Here is a 20,482-nt window from a genome sequence, read left to right on the forward strand (position 1 = left end):
TTTGTGATCTCTTCCTTTTTTCCTTCAGTGTCACCAACTACATCAGTATGTGTTCATGAAGTCTGTGAGTGGTCAGAATGGTATGACGGGAGTCTACAAACCCCTGGCTATGATGGGGGAGATTTTGAAACTTTTGATGATTTACGAGCGAAAGGTTATGAAGTCTGTAAAGCCCCACGGGCTGTAGAATGCAGAGCAGAAAAGTTTCCTGATATACCACTGAAAGACCTTGGCCAAAAAGTAGAATGCAGTACAACACAAGGGCTTATATGTTACAACAAGGATCAAATTTCAACAATGTGCAACAATTACGAAATCCGAATCCTCTGCTGTGTCTTTGTACCATGCTCATCAACAACGCCTTTCAGCACATCAACCCCGGTCACAACTCCAGCTACAACTCTGACAGAAACATCTACTGAAACAACATACTCAGTTACTACAACTTCTGAAAGTACAACATTCATGCATTCAACTACTGAAGAAACAACAACCACAACCAAAAGGACAGCACCAGTCACCACATCTCCTTTAACAACTCCTCCTTGTTTTAAAGAAGAATGTTACTGGTCAAGATGGTATGATGTCAGTTATCCAGGATCAGGTTACAATGATGGAGATTTTGATACGATTGAAAACATTAAAAAAAAGGGGTACAAAGTCTGCGACAAGAGAGAGGATGTGGAATGCAGAGCAGTGAGGTTCCCTAATACACCGTATCGTCAACTGGAGCAACACATAATGTGTAACAAAGAAGAAGGGTTAAAATGTTACAATAAAGATCAGCTGCCACCCATCTGCTATAATTATGAAATAAGATTTAAATGCTGCAGAAATAAAACAGTACCATGTGGAACAACCACTGAAAATCTTAGTACAACAACACAACCAACTACACTGCTTTCAAGTACATCATTCAGAACAGTATCAACGACACCATATCTCCAAACAAAACACAAGACAACAAGTAAATCAACAGTCCAACCAAAAACAGACTACATCCATACAAGAACAACATCAAAACCAACTACAAAACCTCACAAAGAAACAACTTCTACAATGATAAGCAGCACAACAGAAAAAACTACAACATACTCAAAAACCACCTGTGAACCCGAAGTGTGCAGCTGGAGCGAGTGGTTCGACGTCGACTTCCCCTCCTCGGGGCCCAACCAGGGAGACTTTGAAACCTACCAGCACATCCGCGCCGCCGGCAAGCGAGTCTGCCAGCAGCCAAAGCAGATCGAGTGCCGGGCAGAGGACTACCCCGACGTTGCCATCCAAGAGGTCGGACAGGTCGTGCAGTGCGACGTCCACTTTGGACTGGTGTGCAAGAACGAGGACCAGACGGGCAAATTCAAGATGTGCCTCAACTACAAGATCCGCGTGCTCTGCTGCAGCCCCAACTACAACTGCGTAACCACCACCAGCCCCACCACCAGCACCACGAGCACAACCATGCCGTCCTCCACCACGGTGACCACCTCCACCTCCACGCCCTACATCTCCAGCACTACATCTCCCACCTCAACAGAAATCATCAGCACTTCCACCAGCACCACCAGCCCCACGCCAACGTCGCCTACCACATCCTCCACCACCACGCCCTCCGTCTCCACCCCCTGTGAACCCGAAGTGTGCAGCTGGAGCGAGTGGTTCGACGTCGACTTCCCCTCCTCGGGGCCCAACCAGGGAGACTTTGAAACCTACCAGCACATCCGCGCCGCCGGCAAGCGAGTCTGCCAGCAGCCAAAGCAGATCGAGTGCCGGGCAGAGGACTACCCCGACGTTGCCATCCAAGAGGTCGGACAGGTCGTGCAGTGCGACGTCCACTTTGGACTGGTGTGCAAGAACGAGGACCAGACGGGCAAATTCAAGATGTGCCTCAACTACAAGATCCGCGTGCTCTGCTGCAGCCCCAACCACAACTGCGTAACCCCCACCCCCTCGACCACCACCAGCCCCACCACCAGCACCACGAGCACAACCATGCCGTCCTCCACCACGGTGACCACCTCCACCTCCACGCCCTACATCTCCAGCACTACATCTCCCACCTCAACAGAAATCATCAGCACTTCCACCAGCACCACCAGCCCCACGCCAACGTCGCCTACCACATCCTCCACCACCACGCCCTCCGTCTCCACCCCCTGTGAACCCGAAGTGTGCAGCTGGAGCGAGTGGTTCGACGTCGACTTCCCCTCCTCGGGGCCCAACCAGGGAGACTTTGAAACCTACCAGCACATCCGCGCCGCCGGCAAGCGAGTCTGCCAGCAGCCAAAGCAGATCGAGTGCCGGGCAGAGGACTACCCCGACGTTGCCATCCAAGAGGTCGGACAGGTCGTGCAGTGCGACGTCCACTTTGGACTGGTGTGCAAGAACGAGGACCAGACGGGCAAATTCAAGATGTGCCTCAACTACAAGATCCGCGTGCTCTGCTGCAGCCCCAACCACAACTGCGTAACCCCCACCCCCTCGACCACCACCAGCCCCACCACCAGCACCACGAGCACAACCATGCCGTCCTCCACCACGGTGACCACCTCCACCTCCACGCCCTACACCTCCAGCACTACATCTCCCACCTCAACAGAAATCATCAGCACTTCCACCAGCACCACCAGCCCCACGCCAACGTCGCCTACCACATCCTCCACCACCACGCCCTCCGTCTCCACCCCCTGTGAACCCGAAGTGTGCAGCTGGAGCGAGTGGTTCGACGTCGACTTCCCCTCCTCGGGGCCCAACCAGGGAGACTTTGAAACCTACCAGCACATCCGCGCCGCCGGCAAGCGAGTCTGCCAGCAGCCAAAGCAGATCGAGTGCCGGGCAGAGGACTACCCCGACGTTGCCATCCAAGAGGTCGGACAGGTCGTGCAGTGCGACGTCCACTTTGGACTGGTGTGCAAGAACGAGGACCAGACGGGCAAATTCAAGATGTGCCTCAACTACAAGATCCGCGTGCTCTGCTGCAGCCCCAACCACAACTGCGTAACCCCCACCCCCTCGACCACCACCAGCCCCACCACCAGCACCACGAGCACAACCATGCCGTCCTCCACCACGGTGACCACCTCCACCTCCACGCCCTACATCTCCAGCACTACATCTCCCACCTCAACAGAAATCATCAGCACTTCCACCAGCACCACCAGCCCCACGCCAACGTCGCCTACCACATCCTCCACCACCACGCCCTCCGTCTCCACCCCCTGTGAACCCGAAGTGTGCAGCTGGAGCGAGTGGTTCGACGTCGACTTCCCCTCCTCGGGGCCCAACCAGGGAGACTTTGAAACCTACCAGCACATCCGCGCCGCCGGCAAGCGAGTCTGCCAGCAGCCAAAGCAGATCGAGTGCCGGGCAGAGGACTACCCCGACGTTGCCATCCAAGAGGTCGGACAGGTCGTGCAGTGCGACGTCCACTTTGGACTGGTGTGCAAGAACGAGGACCAGACGGGCAAATTCAAGATGTGCCTCAACTACAAGATCCGCGTGCTCTGCTGCAGCCCCAACCACAACTGCGTAACCCCCACCCCCTCGACCACCACCAGCACCACGAGCACAACCATGCCGTCCTCCACCACGGTGACCACCTCCACCTCCACGCCCTACATCTCCAGCACTACATCTCCCACCTCAACAGAAATCATCAGCACTTCCACCAGCACCACCAGCCCCACGCCAACGTCGCCTACCACATCCTCCACCACCACGCCCTCCGTCTCCACCCCCTGTGAACCCGAAGTGTGCAGCTGGAGCGAGTGGTTCGACGTCGACTTCCCCTCCTCGGGGCCCAACCAGGGAGACTTTGAAACCTACCAGCACATCCGCGCCGCCGGCAAGCGAGTCTGCCAGCAGCCAAAGCAGATCGAGTGCCGGGCAGAGGACTACCCCGACGTTGCCATCCAAGAGGTCGGACAGGTCGTGCAGTGCGACGTCCACTTTGGACTGGTGTGCAAGAACGAGGACCAGACGGGCAAATTCAAGATGTGCCTCAACTACAAGATCCGCATGCTCTGCTGCAGCCCCAACCACAACTGCGTAACCCCCACCCCCTCGACCACCACCAGCACCACGAGCACAACCATGCCGTCCTCCACCACGGTGACCACCTCCACCTCCACGCCCTACATCTCCAGCACTACATCTCCCACCTCAACAGAAATCATCAGCACTTCCACCAGCACCACCAGCCCCACGCCAACGTCGCCTACCACATCCTCCACCACCACGCCCTCCGTCTCCACCCCCTGTGAACCCGAAGTGTGCAGCTGGAGCGAGTGGTTCGACGTCGACTTCCCCTCCTCGGGGCCCAACCAGGGAGACTTTGAAACCTACCAGCACATCCGCGCCGCCGGCAAGCGAGTCTGCCAGCAGCCAAAGCAGATCGAGTGCCGGGCAGAGGACTACCCCGACGTTGCCATCCAAGAGGTCGGACAGGTCGTGCAGTGCGACGTCCACTTTGGACTGGTGTGCAAGAACGAGGACCAGACGGGCAAATTCAAGATGTGCCTCAACTACAAGATCCGCGTGCTCTGCTGCAGCCCCAACCACAACTGCGTAACCCCCACCCCCTCGACCACCACCAGCCCCACCACCAGCACCACGAGCACAACCATGCCGTCCTCCACCACGGTGACCACCTCCACCTCCACGCCCTACATCTCCAGCACTACATCTCCCACCTCAACAGAAATCATCAGCACTTCCACCAGCACCACCAGCCCCACGCCAACGTCGCCTACCACATCCTCCACCACCACGCCCTCCATCTCCACCCCCTGTGAACCCGAAGTGTGCAGCTGGAGCGAGTGGTTCGACGTCGACTTCCCCTCCTCGGGGCCCAACCAGGGAGACTTTGAAACCTACCAGCACATCCGCGCCGCTGGCAAGCGAGTCTGCCAGCAGCCAAAGCAGATCGAATGCCGGGCAGAGGACTACCCCGACGTTGCCATCCAAGAGGTCGGACAGGTCGTGCAGTGCGACGTCCACTTTGGACTGGTGTGCAAGAACGAGGACCAGACGGGCAAATTCAAGATGTGCCTCAACTACAAGATCCGCGTGCTCTGCTGCATCCCCAACCACAACTGCGTAACCCCCACCCCCTCGACCACCACCAGCCCCACCACCAGCACCACGAGCACAACCATGCCGTCCTCCACCACGGTGACCACCTCCACCTCCACGCCCTACATCTCCAGCACTACATCTCCCACCTCAACAGAAATCATCAGCACTTCCACCAGCACCACCAGCCCCACGCCAACGTCGCCTACCACATCCTCCACCACCACGCCCTCCGTCTCCACCCCCTGTGAACCCGAAGTGTGCAGCTGGAGCGAGTGGTTCGACGTCGACTTCCCCTCCTCGGGGCCCAACCAGGGAGACTTTGAAACCTACCAGCACATCCGCGCCGCCGGCAAGCGAGTCTGCCAGCAGCCAAAGCAGATCGAGTGCCGGGCAGAGGACTACCCCGACGTTGCCATCCAAGAGGTCGGACAGGTCGTGCAGTGCGACGTCCACTTTGGACTGGTGTGCAAGAACGAGGACCAGACGGGCAAATTCAAGATGTGCCTCAACTACAAGATCCGCGTGCTCTGCTGCAGCCCCAACCACAACTGCGTAACCCCCACCCCCTCGACCACCACCAGCACCACGAGCACAACCATGCCGTCCTCCACCACGGTGACCACCTCCACCTCCACGCCCTACATCTCCAGCACTACATCTCCCACCTCAACAGAAATCATCAGCACTTCCACCAGCACCACCAGCCCCACGCCAACGTCGCCTACCACATCCTCCACCACCACGCCCTCCGTCTCTACCCCCTGTGAACCCGAAGTGTGCAGCTGGAGCGAGTGGTTCGACGTCGACTTCCCCTCCTCGGGGCCCAACCAGGGAGACTTTGAAACCTACCAGCACATCCGCGCCGCCGGCAAGCGAGTCTGCCAGCAGCCAAAGCAGATCGAGTGCCGGGCAGAGGACTACCCCGACGTTGCCATCCAAGAGGTCGGACAGGTCGTGCAGTGCGACGTCCACTTTGGACTGGTGTGCAAGAACGAGGACCAGACGGGCAAATTCAAGATGTGCCTCAACTACAAGATCCGCATGCTCTGCTGCAGCCCCAACCACAACTGCGTAACCCCCACCCCCTCGACCACCACCAGCACCACGAGCACAACCATGCCGTCCTCCACCACGGTGACCACCTCCACCTCCACGCCCTACATCTCCAGCACTACATCTCCCACCTCAACAGAAATCATCAGCACTTCCACCAGCACCACCAGCCCCACGCCAACGTCGCCTACCACATCCTCCACCACCACGCCCTCCGTCTCCACCCCCTGTGAACCCGAAGTGTGCAGCTGGAGCGAGTGGTTCGACGTCGACTTCCCCTCCTCGGGGCCCAACCAGGGAGACTTTGAAACCTACCAGCACATCCGCGCCGCCGGCAAGCGAGTCTGCCAGCAGCCAAAGCAGATCGAGTGCCGGGCAGAGGACTACCCCGACGTTGCCATCCAAGAGGTCGGACAGGTCGTGCAGTGCGACGTCCACTTTGGACTGGTGTGCAAGAACGAGGACCAGACGGGCAAATTCAAGATGTGCCTCAACTACAAGATCCGCGTGCTCTGCTGCAGCCCCAACCACAACTGCGTAACCCCCACCCCCTCGACCACCACCAGCCCCACCACCAGCACCACGAGCACAACCATGCCGTCCTCCACCACGGTGACCACCTCCACCTCCACGCCCTACATCTCCAGCACTACATCTCCCACCTCAACAGAAATCATCAGCACTTCCACCAGCACCACCAGCCCCACGCCAACGTCGCCTACCACATCCTCCACCACCACGCCCTCCGTCTCCACCCCCTGTGAACCCGAAGTGTGCAGCTGGAGCGAGTGGTTCGACGTCGACTTCCCCTCCTCGGGGCCCAACCAGGGAGACTTTGAAACCTACCAGCACATCCGCGCCGCCGGCAAGCGAGTCTGCCAGCAGCCAAAGCAGATCGAGTGCCGGGCAGAGGACTACCCCGACGTTGCCATCCAAGAGGTCGGACAGGTCGTGCAGTGCGACGTCCACTTTGGACTGGTGTGCAAGAACGAGGACCAGACGGGCAAATTCAAGATGTGCCTCAACTACAAGATCCGCATGCTCTGCTGCAGCCCCAACCACAACTGCGTAACCCCCACCCCCTCGACCACCACCAGCACCACGAGCACAACCATGCCGTCCTCCACCACGGTGACCACCTCCACCTCCACGCCCTACATCTCCAGCACTACATCTCCCACCTCAACAGAAATCATCAGCACTTCCACCAGCACCACCAGCCCCACGCCAACGTCGCCTACCACATCCTCCACCACCACGCCCTCCGTCTCCACCCCCTGTGAACCCGAAGTGTGCAGCTGGAGCGAGTGGTTCGACGTCGACTTCCCCTCCTCGGGGCCCAACCAGGGAGACTTTGAAACCTACCAGCACATCCGCGCCGCCGGCAAGCGAGTCTGCCAGCAGCCAAAGCAGATCGAGTGCCGGGCAGAGGACTACCCCGACGTTGCCATCCAAGAGGTCGGACAGGTCGTGCAGTGCGACGTCCACTTTGGACTGGTGTGCAAGAACGAGGACCAGACGGGCAAATTCAAGATGTGCCTCAACTACAAGATCCGCGTGCTCTGCTGCAGCCCCAACCACAACTGCGTAACCCCCACCCCCTCGACCACCACCAGCCCCACCAGCAGCACCACGAGCACAACCATGCCGTCCTCCACCACGGTGACCACCTCCACCTCCACGCCCTACATCTCCAGCACTACATCTCCCACCTCAACAGAAATCATCAGCACTTCCACCAGCACCACCAGCCCCACGCCAACGTCGCCTACCACATCCTCCACCACCACGCCCTCCGTCTCCACCCCCTGTGAACCCGAAGTGTGCAGCTGGAGCGAGTGGTTCGACGTCGACTTCCCCTCCTCGGGGCCCAACCAGGGAGACTTTGAAACCTACCAGCACATCCGCGCCGCCGGCAAGCGAGTCTGCCAGCAGCCAAAGCAGATCGAGTGCCGGGCAGAGGACTACCCCGACGTTGCCATCCAAGAGGTCGGACAGGTCGTGCAGTGCGACGTCCACTTTGGACTGGTGTGCAAGAACGAGGACCAGACGGGCAAATTCAAGATGTGCCTCAACTACAAGATCCGCGTGCTCTGCTGCAGCCCCAACCACAACTGCGTAACCCCCACCCCCTCGACCACCACCAGCCCCACCACCAGCACCACGAGCACAACCATGCCGTCCTCCACCACGGTGACCACCTCCACCTCCACGCCCTACATCTCCAGCACTACATCTCCCACCTCAACAGAAATCATCAGCACTTCCACCAGCACCACCAGCCCCACGCCAACGTCGCCTACCACATCCTCCACCACCACGCCCTCCGTCTCCACCCCCTGTGAACCCGAAGTGTGCAGCTGGAGCGAGTGGTTCGACGTCGACTTCCCCTCCTCGGGGCCCAACCAGGGAGACTTTGAAACCTACCAGCACATCCGCGCCGCCGGCAAGCGAGTCTGCCAGCAGCCAAAGCAGATCGAGTGCCGGGCAGAGGACTACCCCGACGTTGCCATCCAAGAGGTCGGACAGGTCGTGCAGTGCGACGTCCACTTTGGACTGGTGTGCAAGAACGAGGACCAGACGGGCAAATTCAAGATGTGCCTCAACTACAAGATCCGCGTGCTCTGCTGCATCCCCAACCACAACTGCGTAACCCCCACCCCCTCGACCACCACCAGCCCCACCACCAGCACCACGAGCACAACCATGCCATCCTCCACCACGGTGACCACCTCCACCTCCACGCCCTACATCTCCAGCACTACATCTCCCACCTCAACAGAAATCATCAGCACTTCCACCAGCACCACCAGCCCCACGCCAACGTCGCCTACCACATCCTCCACCACCACGCCCTCCGTCTCCACCCCCTGTGAACCCGAAGTGTGCAGCTGGAGCGAGTGGTTCGACGTCGACTTCCCCTCCTCGGGGCCCAACCAGGGAGACTTTGAAACCTACCAGCACATCCGCGCCGCCGGCAAGCGAGTCTGCCAGCAGCCAAAGCAGATCGAGTGCCGGGCAGAGGACTACCCCGACGTTGCCATCCAAGAGGTCGGACAGGTCGTGCAGTGCGACGTCCACTTTGGACTGGTGTGCAAGAACGAGGACCAGACGGGCAAATTCAAGATGTGCCTCAACTACAAGATCCGCGTGCTCTGCTGCAGCCCCAACCACAACTGCGTAACCCCCACCCCCTCGACCACCACCAGCCCCACCACCAGCACCACGAGCACAACCATGCCGTCCTCCACCACGGTGACCACCTCCACCTCCACGCCCTACATCTCCAGCACTACATCTCCCACCTCAACAGAAATCATCAGCACTTCCACCAGCACCACCAGCCCCACGCCAACGTCGCCTACCACATCCTCCACCACCACGCCCTCCGTCTCCACCCCCTGTGAACCCGAAGTGTGCAGCTGGAGCGAGTGGTTCGACGTCGACTTCCCCTCCTCGGGGCCCAACCAGGGAGACTTTGAAACCTACCAGCACATCCGCGCCGCCGGCAAGCGAGTCTGCCAGCAGCCAAAGCAGATCGAGTGCCGGGCAGAGGACTACCCCGACGTTGCCATCCAAGAGGTCGGACAGGTCGTGCAGTGCGACGTCCACTTTGGACTGGTGTGCAAGAACGAGGACCAGACGGGCAAATTCAAGATGTGCCTCAACTACAAGATCCGCGTGCTCTGCTGCAGCCCCAACCACAACTGCGTAACCCCCACCCCCTCGACCACCACCAGCCCCACCACCAGCACCACGAGCACAACCATGCCGTCCTCCACCACGGTGACCACCTCCACCTCCACGCCCTACATCTCCAGCACTACATCTCCCACCTCAACAGAAATCATCAGCACTTCCACCAGCACCACCAGCCCCACGCCAACGTCGCCTACCACATCCTCCACCACCACGCCCTCCGTCTCCACCCCCTGTGAACCCGAAGTGTGCAGCTGGAGCGAGTGGTTCGACGTCGACTTCCCCTCCTCGGGGCCCAACCAGGGAGACTTTGAAACCTACCAGCACATCCGCGCCGCCGGCAAGCGAGTCTGCCAGCAGCCAAAGCAGATCGAGTGCCGGGCAGAGGACTACCCCGACGTTGCCATCCAAGAGGTCGGACAGGTCGTGCAGTGCGACGTCCACTTTGGACTGGTGTGCAAGAACGAGGACCAGACGGGCAAATTCAAGATGTGCCTCAACTACAAGATCCGCATGCTCTGCTGCAGCCCCAACCACAACTGCGTAACCCCCACCCCCTCGACCACCACCAGCACCACGAGCACAGCCATGCCGTCCTCCACCACGGTGACCACCTCCACCTCCACGCCCTACATCTCCAGCACTACATCTCCCACCTCAACAGAAATCATCAGCACTTCCACCAGCACCACCAGCCCCACGCCAACGTCGCCTACCACATCCTCCACCACCACGCCCTCCGTCTCCACCCCCTGTGAACCCGAAGTGTGCAGCTGGAGCGAGTGGTTCGACGTCGACTTCCCCTCCTCGGGGCCCAACCAGGGAGACTTTGAAACCTACCAGCACATCCGCGCCGCCGGCAAGCGAGTCTGCCAGCAGCCAAAGCAGATCGAGTGCCGGGCAGAGGACTACCCCGACGTTGCCATCCAAGAGGTCGGACAGGTCGTGCAGTGCGACGTCCACTTTGGACTGGTGTGCAAGAACGAGGACCAGACGGGCAAATTCAAGATGTGCCTCAACTACAAGATCCGCGTGCTCTGCTGCAGCCCCAACCACAACTGCGTAACCCCCACCCCCTCGACCACCACCAGCCCCACCAGCAGCACCACGAGCACAACCATGCCGTCCTCCACCACGGTGACCACCTCCACCTCCACGCCCTACATCTCCAGCACTACATCTCCCACCTCAACAGAAATCATCAGCACTTCCACCAGCACCACCAGCCCCACGCCAACGTCGCCTACCACATCCTCCACCACCACGCCCTCCGTCTCCACCCCCTGTGAACCCGAAGTGTGCAGCTGGAGCGAGTGGTTCGACGTCGACTTCCCCTCCTCGGGGCCCAACCAGGGAGACTTTGAAACCTACCAGCACATCCGCGCCGCCGGCAAGCGAGTCTGCCAGCAGCCAAAGCAGATCGAGTGCCGGGCAGAGGACTACCCCGACGTTGCCATCCAAGAGGTCGGACAGGTCGTGCAGTGCGACGTCCACTTTGGACTAGTGTGCAAGAACGAGGACCAGACGGGCAAATTCAAGATGTGCCTCAACTACAAGATCCGCGTGCTCTGCTGCAGCCCCAACCACAACTGCGTAACCCCCACCCCCTCGACCACCACCAGCCCCACCACCAGCACCACGAGCACAACCATGCCGTCCTCCACCACGGTGACCACCTCCACCTCCACGCCCTACATCTCCAGCACTACATCTCCCACCTCAACAGAAATCATCAGCACTTCCACCAGCACCACCAGCCCCACGCCAACATCGCCTACCACATCCTCCACCACCACGCCCTCCGTCTCCACCCCCTGTGAACCCGAAGTGTGCAGCTGGAGCGAGTGGTTCGACGTCGACTTCCCCTCCTCGGGGCCCAACCAGGGAGACTTTGAAACCTACCAGCACATCCGCGCCGCCGGCAAGCGAGTCTGCCAGCAGCCAAAGCAGATCGAGTGCCGGGCAGAGGACTACCCCGACGTTGCCATCCAAGAGGTCGGACAGGTCGTGCAGTGCGACGTCCACTTTGGACTGGTGTGCAAGAACGAGGACCAGACGGGCAAATTCAAGATGTGCCTCAACTACAAGATCCGCGTGCTCTGCTGCAGCCCCAACCACAACTGCGTAACCCCCACCCCCTCGACCACCACCAGCCCCACCACCAGCACCACGAGCACAACCATGCCGTCCTCCACCACGGTGACCACCTCCACCTCCACGCCCTACATCTCCAGCACTACATCTCCCACCTCAACAGAAATCATCAGCACTTCCACCAGCACCACCAGCCCCACGCCAACGTCGCCTACCACATCCTCCACCACCACGCCCTCCGTCTCCACCCCCTGTGAACCCGAAGTGTGCAGCTGGAGCGAGTGGTTCGACGTCGACTTCCCCTCCTCGGGGCCCAACCAGGGAGACTTTGAAACCTACCAGCACATCCGCGCCGCCGGCAAGCGAGTCTGCCAGCAGCCAAAGCAGATCGAGTGCCGGGCAGAGGACTACCCCGACGTTGCCATCCAAGAGGTCGGACAGGTCGTGCAGTGCGACGTCCACTTTGGACTGGTGTGCAAGAACGAGGACCAGACGGGCAAATTCAAGATGTGCCTCAACTACAAGATCCGCGTGCTCTGCTGCAGCCCCAACCACAACTGCGTAACCCCCACCCCCTCGACCACCACCAGCCCCACCACCAGCACCACGAGCACAACCATGCCGTCCTCCACCACGGTGACCACCTCCACCTCCACGCCCTACATCTCCAGCACTACATCTCCCACCTCAACAGAAATCATCAGCACTTCCACCAGCACCACCAGCCCCACGCCAACGTCGCCTACCACATCCTCCACCACCACGCCCTCCGTCTCCACCCCCTGTGAACCCGAAGTGTGCAGCTGGAGCGAGTGGTTCGACGTCGACTTCCCCTCCTCGGGGCCCAACCAGGGAGACTTTGAAACCTACCAGCACATCCGCGCCGCCGGCAAGCGAGTCTGCCAGCAGCCAAAGCAGATCGAGTGCCGGGCAGAGGACTACCCCGACGTTGCCATCCAAGAGGTCGGACAGGTCGTGCAGTGCGACGTCCACTTTGGACTGGTGTGCAAGAACGAGGACCAGACGGGCAAATTCAAGATGTGCCTCAACTACAAGATCCGCGTGCTCTGCTGCAGCCCCAACCACAACTGCGTAACCCCCACCCCCTCGACCACCACCAGCCCCACCACCAGCACCACGAGCACAACCATGCCGTCCTCCACCACGGTGACCACCTCCACCTCCACGCCCTACACCTCCAGCACTACATCTCCCACCTCAACAGAAATCATCAGCACTTCCACCAGCACCACCAGCCCCACGCCAACGTCGCCTACCACATCCTCCACCACCACGCCCTCCGTCTCCACCCCCTGTGAACCCGAAGTGTGCAGCTGGAGCGAGTGGTTCGACGTCGACTTCCCCTCCTCGGGGCCCAACCAGGGAGACTTTGAAACCTACCAGCACATCCGCGCCGCCGGCAAGCGAGTCTGCCAGCAGCCAAAGCAGATCGAGTGCCGGGCAGAGGACTACCCCGACGTTGCCATCCAAGAGGTCGGACAGGTCGTGCAGTGCGACGTCCACTTTGGACTGGTGTGCAAGAACGAGGACCAGACGGGCAAATTCAAGATGTGCCTCAACTACAAGATCCGCGTGCTCTGCTGCAGCCCCAACCACAACTGCGTAACCCCCACCCCCTCGACCACCACCAGCCCCACCACCAGCACCACGAGCACAACCATGCCGTCCTCCACCACGGTGACCACCTCCACCTCCACGCCCTACATCTCCAGCACTACATCTCCCACCTCAACAGAAATCATCAGCACTTCCACCAGCACCACCAGCCCCACGCCAACGTCGCCTACCACATCCTCCACCACCACGCCCTCCGTCTCCACCCCCTGTGAACCCGAAGTGTGCAGCTGGAGCGAGTGGTTCGACGTCGACTTCCCCTCCTCGGGGCCCAACCAGGGAGACTTTGAAACCTACCAGCACATCCGCGCCGCCGGCAAGCGAGTCTGCCAGCAGCCAAAGCAGATCGAGTGCCGGGCAGAGGACTACCCCGACGTTGCCATCCAAGAGGTCGGACAGGTCGTGCAGTGCGACGTCCACTTTGGACTGGTGTGCAAGAACGAGGACCAGACGGGCAAATTCAAGATGTGCCTCAACTACAAGATCCGCGTGCTCTGCTGCAGCCCCAACCACAACTGCGTAACCCCCACCCCCTCGACCACCACCAGCCCCACCACCAGCACCACGAGCACAACCATGCCGTCCTCCACCACGGTGACCACCTCCACCTCCACGCCCTACATCTCCAGCACTACATCTCCCACCTCAACAGAAATCATCAGCACTTCCACCAGCACCACCAGCCCCACGCCAACGTCGCCTACCACATCCTCCACCACCACGCCCTCCGTCTCCACCCCCTGTGAACCCGAAGTGTGCAGCTGGAGCGAGTGGTTCGACGTCGACTTCCCCTCCTCGGGGCCCAACCAGGGAGACTTTGAAACCTACCAGCACATCCGCGCCGCCGGCAAGCGAGTCTGCCAGCAGCCAAAGCAGATCGAGTGCCGGGCAGAGGACTACCCCGACGTTGCCATCCAAGAGGTCGGACAGGTCGTGCAGTGCGACGTCCACTTTGGACTGGTGTGCAAGAACGAGGACCAGACGGGCAAATTCAAGATGTGCCTCAACTACAAGATCCGCGTGCTCTGCTGCAGCCCCAACCACAACTGCGTAACCCCCACCCCCTCGACCACCACCAGCCCCACCACCAGCACCACGAGCACAACCATGCCGTCCTCCACCACGGTGACCACCTCCACCTCCACGCCCTACACCTCCAGCACTACATCTCCCACCTCAACAGAAATCATCAGCACTTCCACCAGCACCACCAGCCCCACGCCAACGTCGCCTACCACATCCTCCACCACCACGCCCTCCGTCTCCACCCCCTGTGAACCCGAAGTGTGCAGCTGGAGCGAGTGGTTCGACGTCGACTTCCCCTCCTCGGGGCCCAACCAGGGAGACTTTGAAACCTACCAGCACATCCGCGCCGCCGGCAAGCGAGTCTGCCAGCAGCCAAAGCAGATCGAGTGCCGGGCAGAGGACTACCCCGACGTTGCCATCCAAGAGGTCGGACAGGTCGTGCAGTGCGACGTCCACTTTGGACTGGTGTGCAAGAACGAGGACCAGACGGGCAAATTCAAGATGTGCCTCAACTACAAGATCCGCGTGCTCTGCTGCAGCCCCAACCACAACTGCGTAACCCCCACCCCCTCGACCACCACCAGCCCCACCACCAGCACCACGAGCACAGCCATGCCGTCCTCCACCACGGTGACCACCTCCACCTCCACGCCCTACATCTCCAGCACTACATCTCCCACCTCAACAGAAATCATCAGCACTTCCACCAGCACCACCAGCCCCACGCCAACGTCGCCTACCACATCCTCCACCACCACGCCCTCCATCTCCACCCCCTGTGAACCCGAAGTGTGCAGCTGGAGCGAGTGGTTCGACGTCGACTTCCCCTCCTCGGGGCCCAACCAGGGAGACTTTGAAACCTACCAGCACATCCGCGCCGCCGGCAAGCGAGTCTGCCAGCAGCCAAAGCAGATCGAGTGCCGGGCAGAGGACTACCCCGACGTTGCCATCCAAGAGGTCGGACAGGTCGTGCAGTGCGACGTCCACTTTGGACTGGTGTGCAAGAACGAGGACCAGACGGGCAAATTCAAGATGTGCCTCAACTACAAGATCCGCGTGCTCTGCTGCAGCCCCAACCACAACTGCGTAACCCCCACTCCCTCGACCACCACCAGCTCCACCCTCATTACCCAAAGTGAATCTTCCTTTATCACATCTCCGCATCTTATTTCATCTACTCCCTGTTTCTGCAAGATTGGTGATGCTGTTTTTTCACCCGGTTAGTTTATATGATTTTTAGCCTCTTTATTTTTTTCCTATATCTCCCCTTTTTTTTTCCTCACTTCCTTTTGTTTTTTACCTGTTTTTTGTTTTGTTTTTTTTTTTTTTTTACTTTCTTCTATTAAAAGTGCTGTTTTGTTTTTTTAAATATTCGTACATGTTACTTATTCTACAGGTGACCTGATTTATAACAGAATGGATAGTGAAGGATGTCGGTTTTATGCCATCTGTAGCCCAACATGTAGTATTGAACGATACACTGTGAATTGTACCATCACTACTTCACCAGCCACTACATCGTCTGAGTGGTCTTCTGTAACAACATCAGTTCCTCTGCCTCCCACTTCTACAAGTGCTATTTTTCATGGTTGTGTTTCCACTATTTATCCTCCATTACAAGTATGTATTTTCTGTGTTATTTTTTGACTGTTGAAATAGTATCATTGTTTGGGTGGTACCAGATTGGAACAGTTTGCAGTCTTTAAACCTTACTTGTGCTGATTATCTTAGTTATTGTGCTAATGATGGGCAATATGTACAACACACTATTTGAATTTTCCTTTTTTGGAATTTCACTTTTTTATACTGATAAAGCAAGTTACAATATTCTTTTCTTGTTACTTTATTTTTAGTAAGAGTCTTTTTGATGCCTTGCATATGTAAGGTATCTTCTCACTGACACAATACAAGGAATTTTCTTGTGGATCTTATTTTTTCACTAAACAGAAGTGTTTAAGATACAGTGAAGGCTTGTGTCCTTTTCTGTTCTTCTGCCCTTTTATCTATATTTCTTCAAACTTTTTTTATTGTCATGTTCTCTGTTGACACATAGTATATACTATATAGGCTATACATAGCATAATGGAAATCACTTCCTGTAACCTAAACCTTATTCCCTCAAGCCCCAGAAGAGCTCCTCATGCATAAGAAAAAAGTGTAGTTAAGGTTTCCACTTTCTTTTAGCATTAAACGTATTAATCCTGTAGAGTATTGGCAACTTTTTGCTATCAGTGAATGTTTTCCTTTTGGTCTTTTTTTCAGATTTAGAAAACTAGGCATTTTATATCCCCCATAACATGGTCAGAACTTTGAATACCTCTAGTTGCCATTAGAAATCATTAGCACCACAAATTGAAGAGTAGTAACACATACTGATTTCCTTTCCAACACCACCATTGCTGGAAACACTGTATCACAAATCTAAAAAGAGGAGTAAAGGTTATACCTGTTAGCAGAATTTTGTGACAAAAACTTTTTCTTCATTTTGCAGCCTGGAGAAAGATTCAAATTATCCAACTGTACAGAAGTCGTCTGTAATGGAGACAACGATATAAGTGTAGTACCAACATACTGCCCACCTGTAAAGGAAATTACCTGTGCAAACAAATATCCACCAGTGCTGGTACCTGATGAAAATGGATGCTGTTACCGATATGAGTGTCAATGTAAGCACCAATAGATTCAGGAATAACATTTTTGGGAAAAAAAGCCAAGCTTTACACAGATTATATGGGCATTTTCATTTCTTAGGGTTACTCTATAAATCGCAGTATCTTCAGTTTTTAAATTTTCTTCTACATAACTTCTCATCTTAATCTTCCAAATATTTTCTCTGTACCAGGTGTGTGTAGTGGATGGGGTGATCCTCATTACATTACTTTTGATGGAATCTATTATACCTTCCTTGAAAACTGCACTTATGTCCTGGTGAAACAGATTGTCCCTAGATATGACAACTTCCGTGTTTATATTGACAACTATTACTGCGATTCAAAAGATGGACTCTCCTGCCCTAAATCCATTATTATTTTCTACAAATCTGCAGAAGTGGTGCTGACTCGTCAACTCATGAATGATGTCATGACCAATGTGGTAAATTTTTTTTTCTATTTTCTGCAAAAAAGAAATAGGGTCTGTAAGCTTTACTGATGCTAGTGATGCTGAACTAGATAGTATGTTAGAATAGCAACATCATGGAGGTGATCAGGGCAGAGGGTATCATTAGCAGGAAAAAAAAATATTGCCCTGGATGCTAAGAACAAAATTCGTATTTCATGAAAACTGGTACATTGTGCCATTCACTTATGTAAACAAACACAGTTTTGAAGAAACACAAATGCAAATTTCAAGCAGGATTCTTCTCTTGAGGGGAAGATGGATATGTATCCCTTATCTGCTGGATGACTAAGGACTACTTTCTCTGCATAGGGAACTTCAGGCACCAAACAGCCCTGACATGATTCCCCCTTCAGTTTCCTACTGTGAAGAAAGGTATAGCTGAAGAAAATCGGTGACTTAGACTGTCACCTCACCTTCATGACCCAAAATAGTGTTGGCAAACCAGTGGAAATGAAAAGTCAGTCCCACTCCCACACTGGAGAATCTATGAGTTGATTAGAGAATCTATAGAAAGGGAGAAAAGTTTGTCAGAATAGGCACTCTCGTCTTACAGTGCCAGGCCAAACTCTCAGTCAGAAAGGCATGTTGGTTCCAGTGATTCCCTGTGAAAGAAACAGTAACTGACAATTTTAATTCATGCTTTAACCCAATTCCATGAGAAGAGAGTTGTAGAATAACTTCTGACAAAAAAAAAAATTATGCATATATGTTTACCTTTATTAGATCATATAAGATACTGGCTACAAATTGAAATGATAAACAAATAAATATGATCACTACATAAAACTGGCATTAATGACATCTGACTTCATTTTGAATTCAGACAGCTCTTCCAATGCCAATTACTATGTAATATAGGGATGGTGTGATTATCTGGCACAGTCATTACATAATAATGGCAGGGATGTTTCTGTACCTAAAGAAAACTACCACCCATTTTCATACAAAAAATGTTTCCAATACACATAATCATGAGGGATACAAAGAAAATACTTGGATTTATGTGCATAGAATACTATGCATTAGCATATAATCAGCACAACCACAGTATGTAGAGGCCACTTAGATTATTATCGCATTTTAGCAATATAGCGATAACAAACCAAGATATCAATGCAAATAAATGCTGCCATTGAGATGCCAATGGGCATTGGATGTGAGGCACAACAATATGGAGTTATGCCTAATTATGAAGATTAGAAAATATTTAAACAGTCAGGCAGAAGCAGTGCTTATTCTGAAGTGGTGTTTTGTTTTGTTTTTTTTTAACTCTGCATTCAGATGTACTTCAACAAAAAGATTGTTGAACCAGGCTTCAAAAAAGATGGCATTTCTTTCTCCACTCTTGGCATCAATATGATTGTTGAAATAGAAGAAATTGGTGCTGTCATCACCTTTAGTGGTCTGATTTTCTCTGTGAAACTCCCACACAGCAAATTTGGCAACAACACTGAAGGACAATGTGGTAAGAAGAATATACAGATTGGAGGGAGTTCTCTTTCCCCACCCATATCTTGGTTATGCTCACTCACTCCAGCTATGCAGTCTCACAACTGACAGAAATTTTTAAACAGTAAATGGAAATGAGTACATTTCTGCTCTAACTTCTGTAGGATGTCAAAAGTTCATTATTTCAGCAACCAAACAGTTTGGGTTTTTGGTTTTTTATTTTTTTGCTTTGGGGCTGGGGTTTTATATTTGTTTGTTTTTCCATAACCTAAAGTTCATATAACTAGAGAAAGCACTCCCTATGAAGCAAGGCAAAATATGCATTTCATGAGCACATCACATCTAAACTTATCAGCACAGGAATGTATTGTACATCTCTGATGTGGCTTATGAGACTTACCTAGCTTGTCTCTTCCAGGAACATGTACAAATAATAAAGCAGATGAATGCCGCTTGCCAAGTGGTAAGATCATTTCCTCCTGTCCCCAAATGGCTCATCACTGGATTGTTGACAACAACAAGACATGCCATGGAGTACCAGTACCACCAGTTATAACCACACCTCCACCAAAGCCACAATGTCAAACACCTCCGCTCTGCAAACTTATCTTGAGCAAGTAAGAAAACAAATTCATTTTTTCTAGGCAAAACTGTCTCAGTATCTTACAAGAAGAATAACAGCTATAGCCTTAGCATGTGATAATAGCTGAAAATGTCAGCTTAATGACCAAATATATATAGTAGAAGGCCTTTGCAAAAGAAACTACTCTGCCTTAATGACTTGCATGCTAAAGATAACTGAGCAAGGGGAGGTAAAGTCAGAAAATCAGGGATGCAGCAAGGACTAAAATCAATACTCCCTGGATGCAATACTTCCAGAGTATGCTCATTAAGCAAAGACTGAACTCTAAATTTGAAGTGGGCTTTCAGTACAAACCATTGAGAACCTAGTTACCAAATAGGTGAAAAGAGGAGATGCAAGCAGCCAAGAAATGTCTTTCATTCTTTGTACATTTTACCTAAAACATGGAGTTCCTAAAGTGCAAAGGCTTGTTTCCTGAAGTATTTCCTATGCCTGTGTAGGCTGACAAAAGCTTTTTTCAGATGAGTTACTTATAAAGGCCCTCTTATACATGCTTTCTGTAGTATCAAGTAAGTTTGGAGCTATTTTATGTACGAATTTTCTATCTCTACTTTTTTCATTCCTTTTTTCTCAATCTGGTGCAGTTGCCTTTCACACTAAATTTCTGGCGTCAAACTGTAAAAAGTTGTGTACACATACAGAAATACTAAAACCATTAACCTCTTTAGAAAAAAAAAAGGCACTTCAGAT

At 54.5% G+C, this 20,482-nt stretch overlaps 1 protein-coding gene across 1 annotated transcript in view; it reads left to right on the plus strand.

Annotated features, from left to right (window-relative positions):
- Nucleotides 1-20,482, plus strand: part of LOC125327906 (mucin-5AC-like) — a 51,279-nt gene that overhangs the window by 23,424 nt on the left and 7,373 nt on the right. Inside the window, exons 31-36 of the mRNA XM_048307962.1 lie at nt 29-15,799; nt 15,977-16,200; nt 17,072-17,246; nt 17,423-17,673; nt 18,982-19,165; nt 19,568-19,766. Coding sequence (XP_048163919.1) covers nt 29-15,799; nt 15,977-16,200; nt 17,072-17,246; nt 17,423-17,673; nt 18,982-19,165; nt 19,568-19,766 — 16,804 coding nt within the window. The remainder of the gene's footprint in view (nt 1-28; nt 15,800-15,976; nt 16,201-17,071; nt 17,247-17,422; nt 17,674-18,981; nt 19,166-19,567; nt 19,767-20,482) is intronic.

This window comes from Corvus hawaiiensis, chromosome 6, assembly GCF_020740725.1.
Source record: "Corvus hawaiiensis isolate bCorHaw1 chromosome 6, bCorHaw1.pri.cur, whole genome shotgun sequence".
In the NCBI taxonomy this organism is placed as follows: Eukaryota; Metazoa; Chordata; class Aves; order Passeriformes; family Corvidae; genus Corvus; species Corvus hawaiiensis.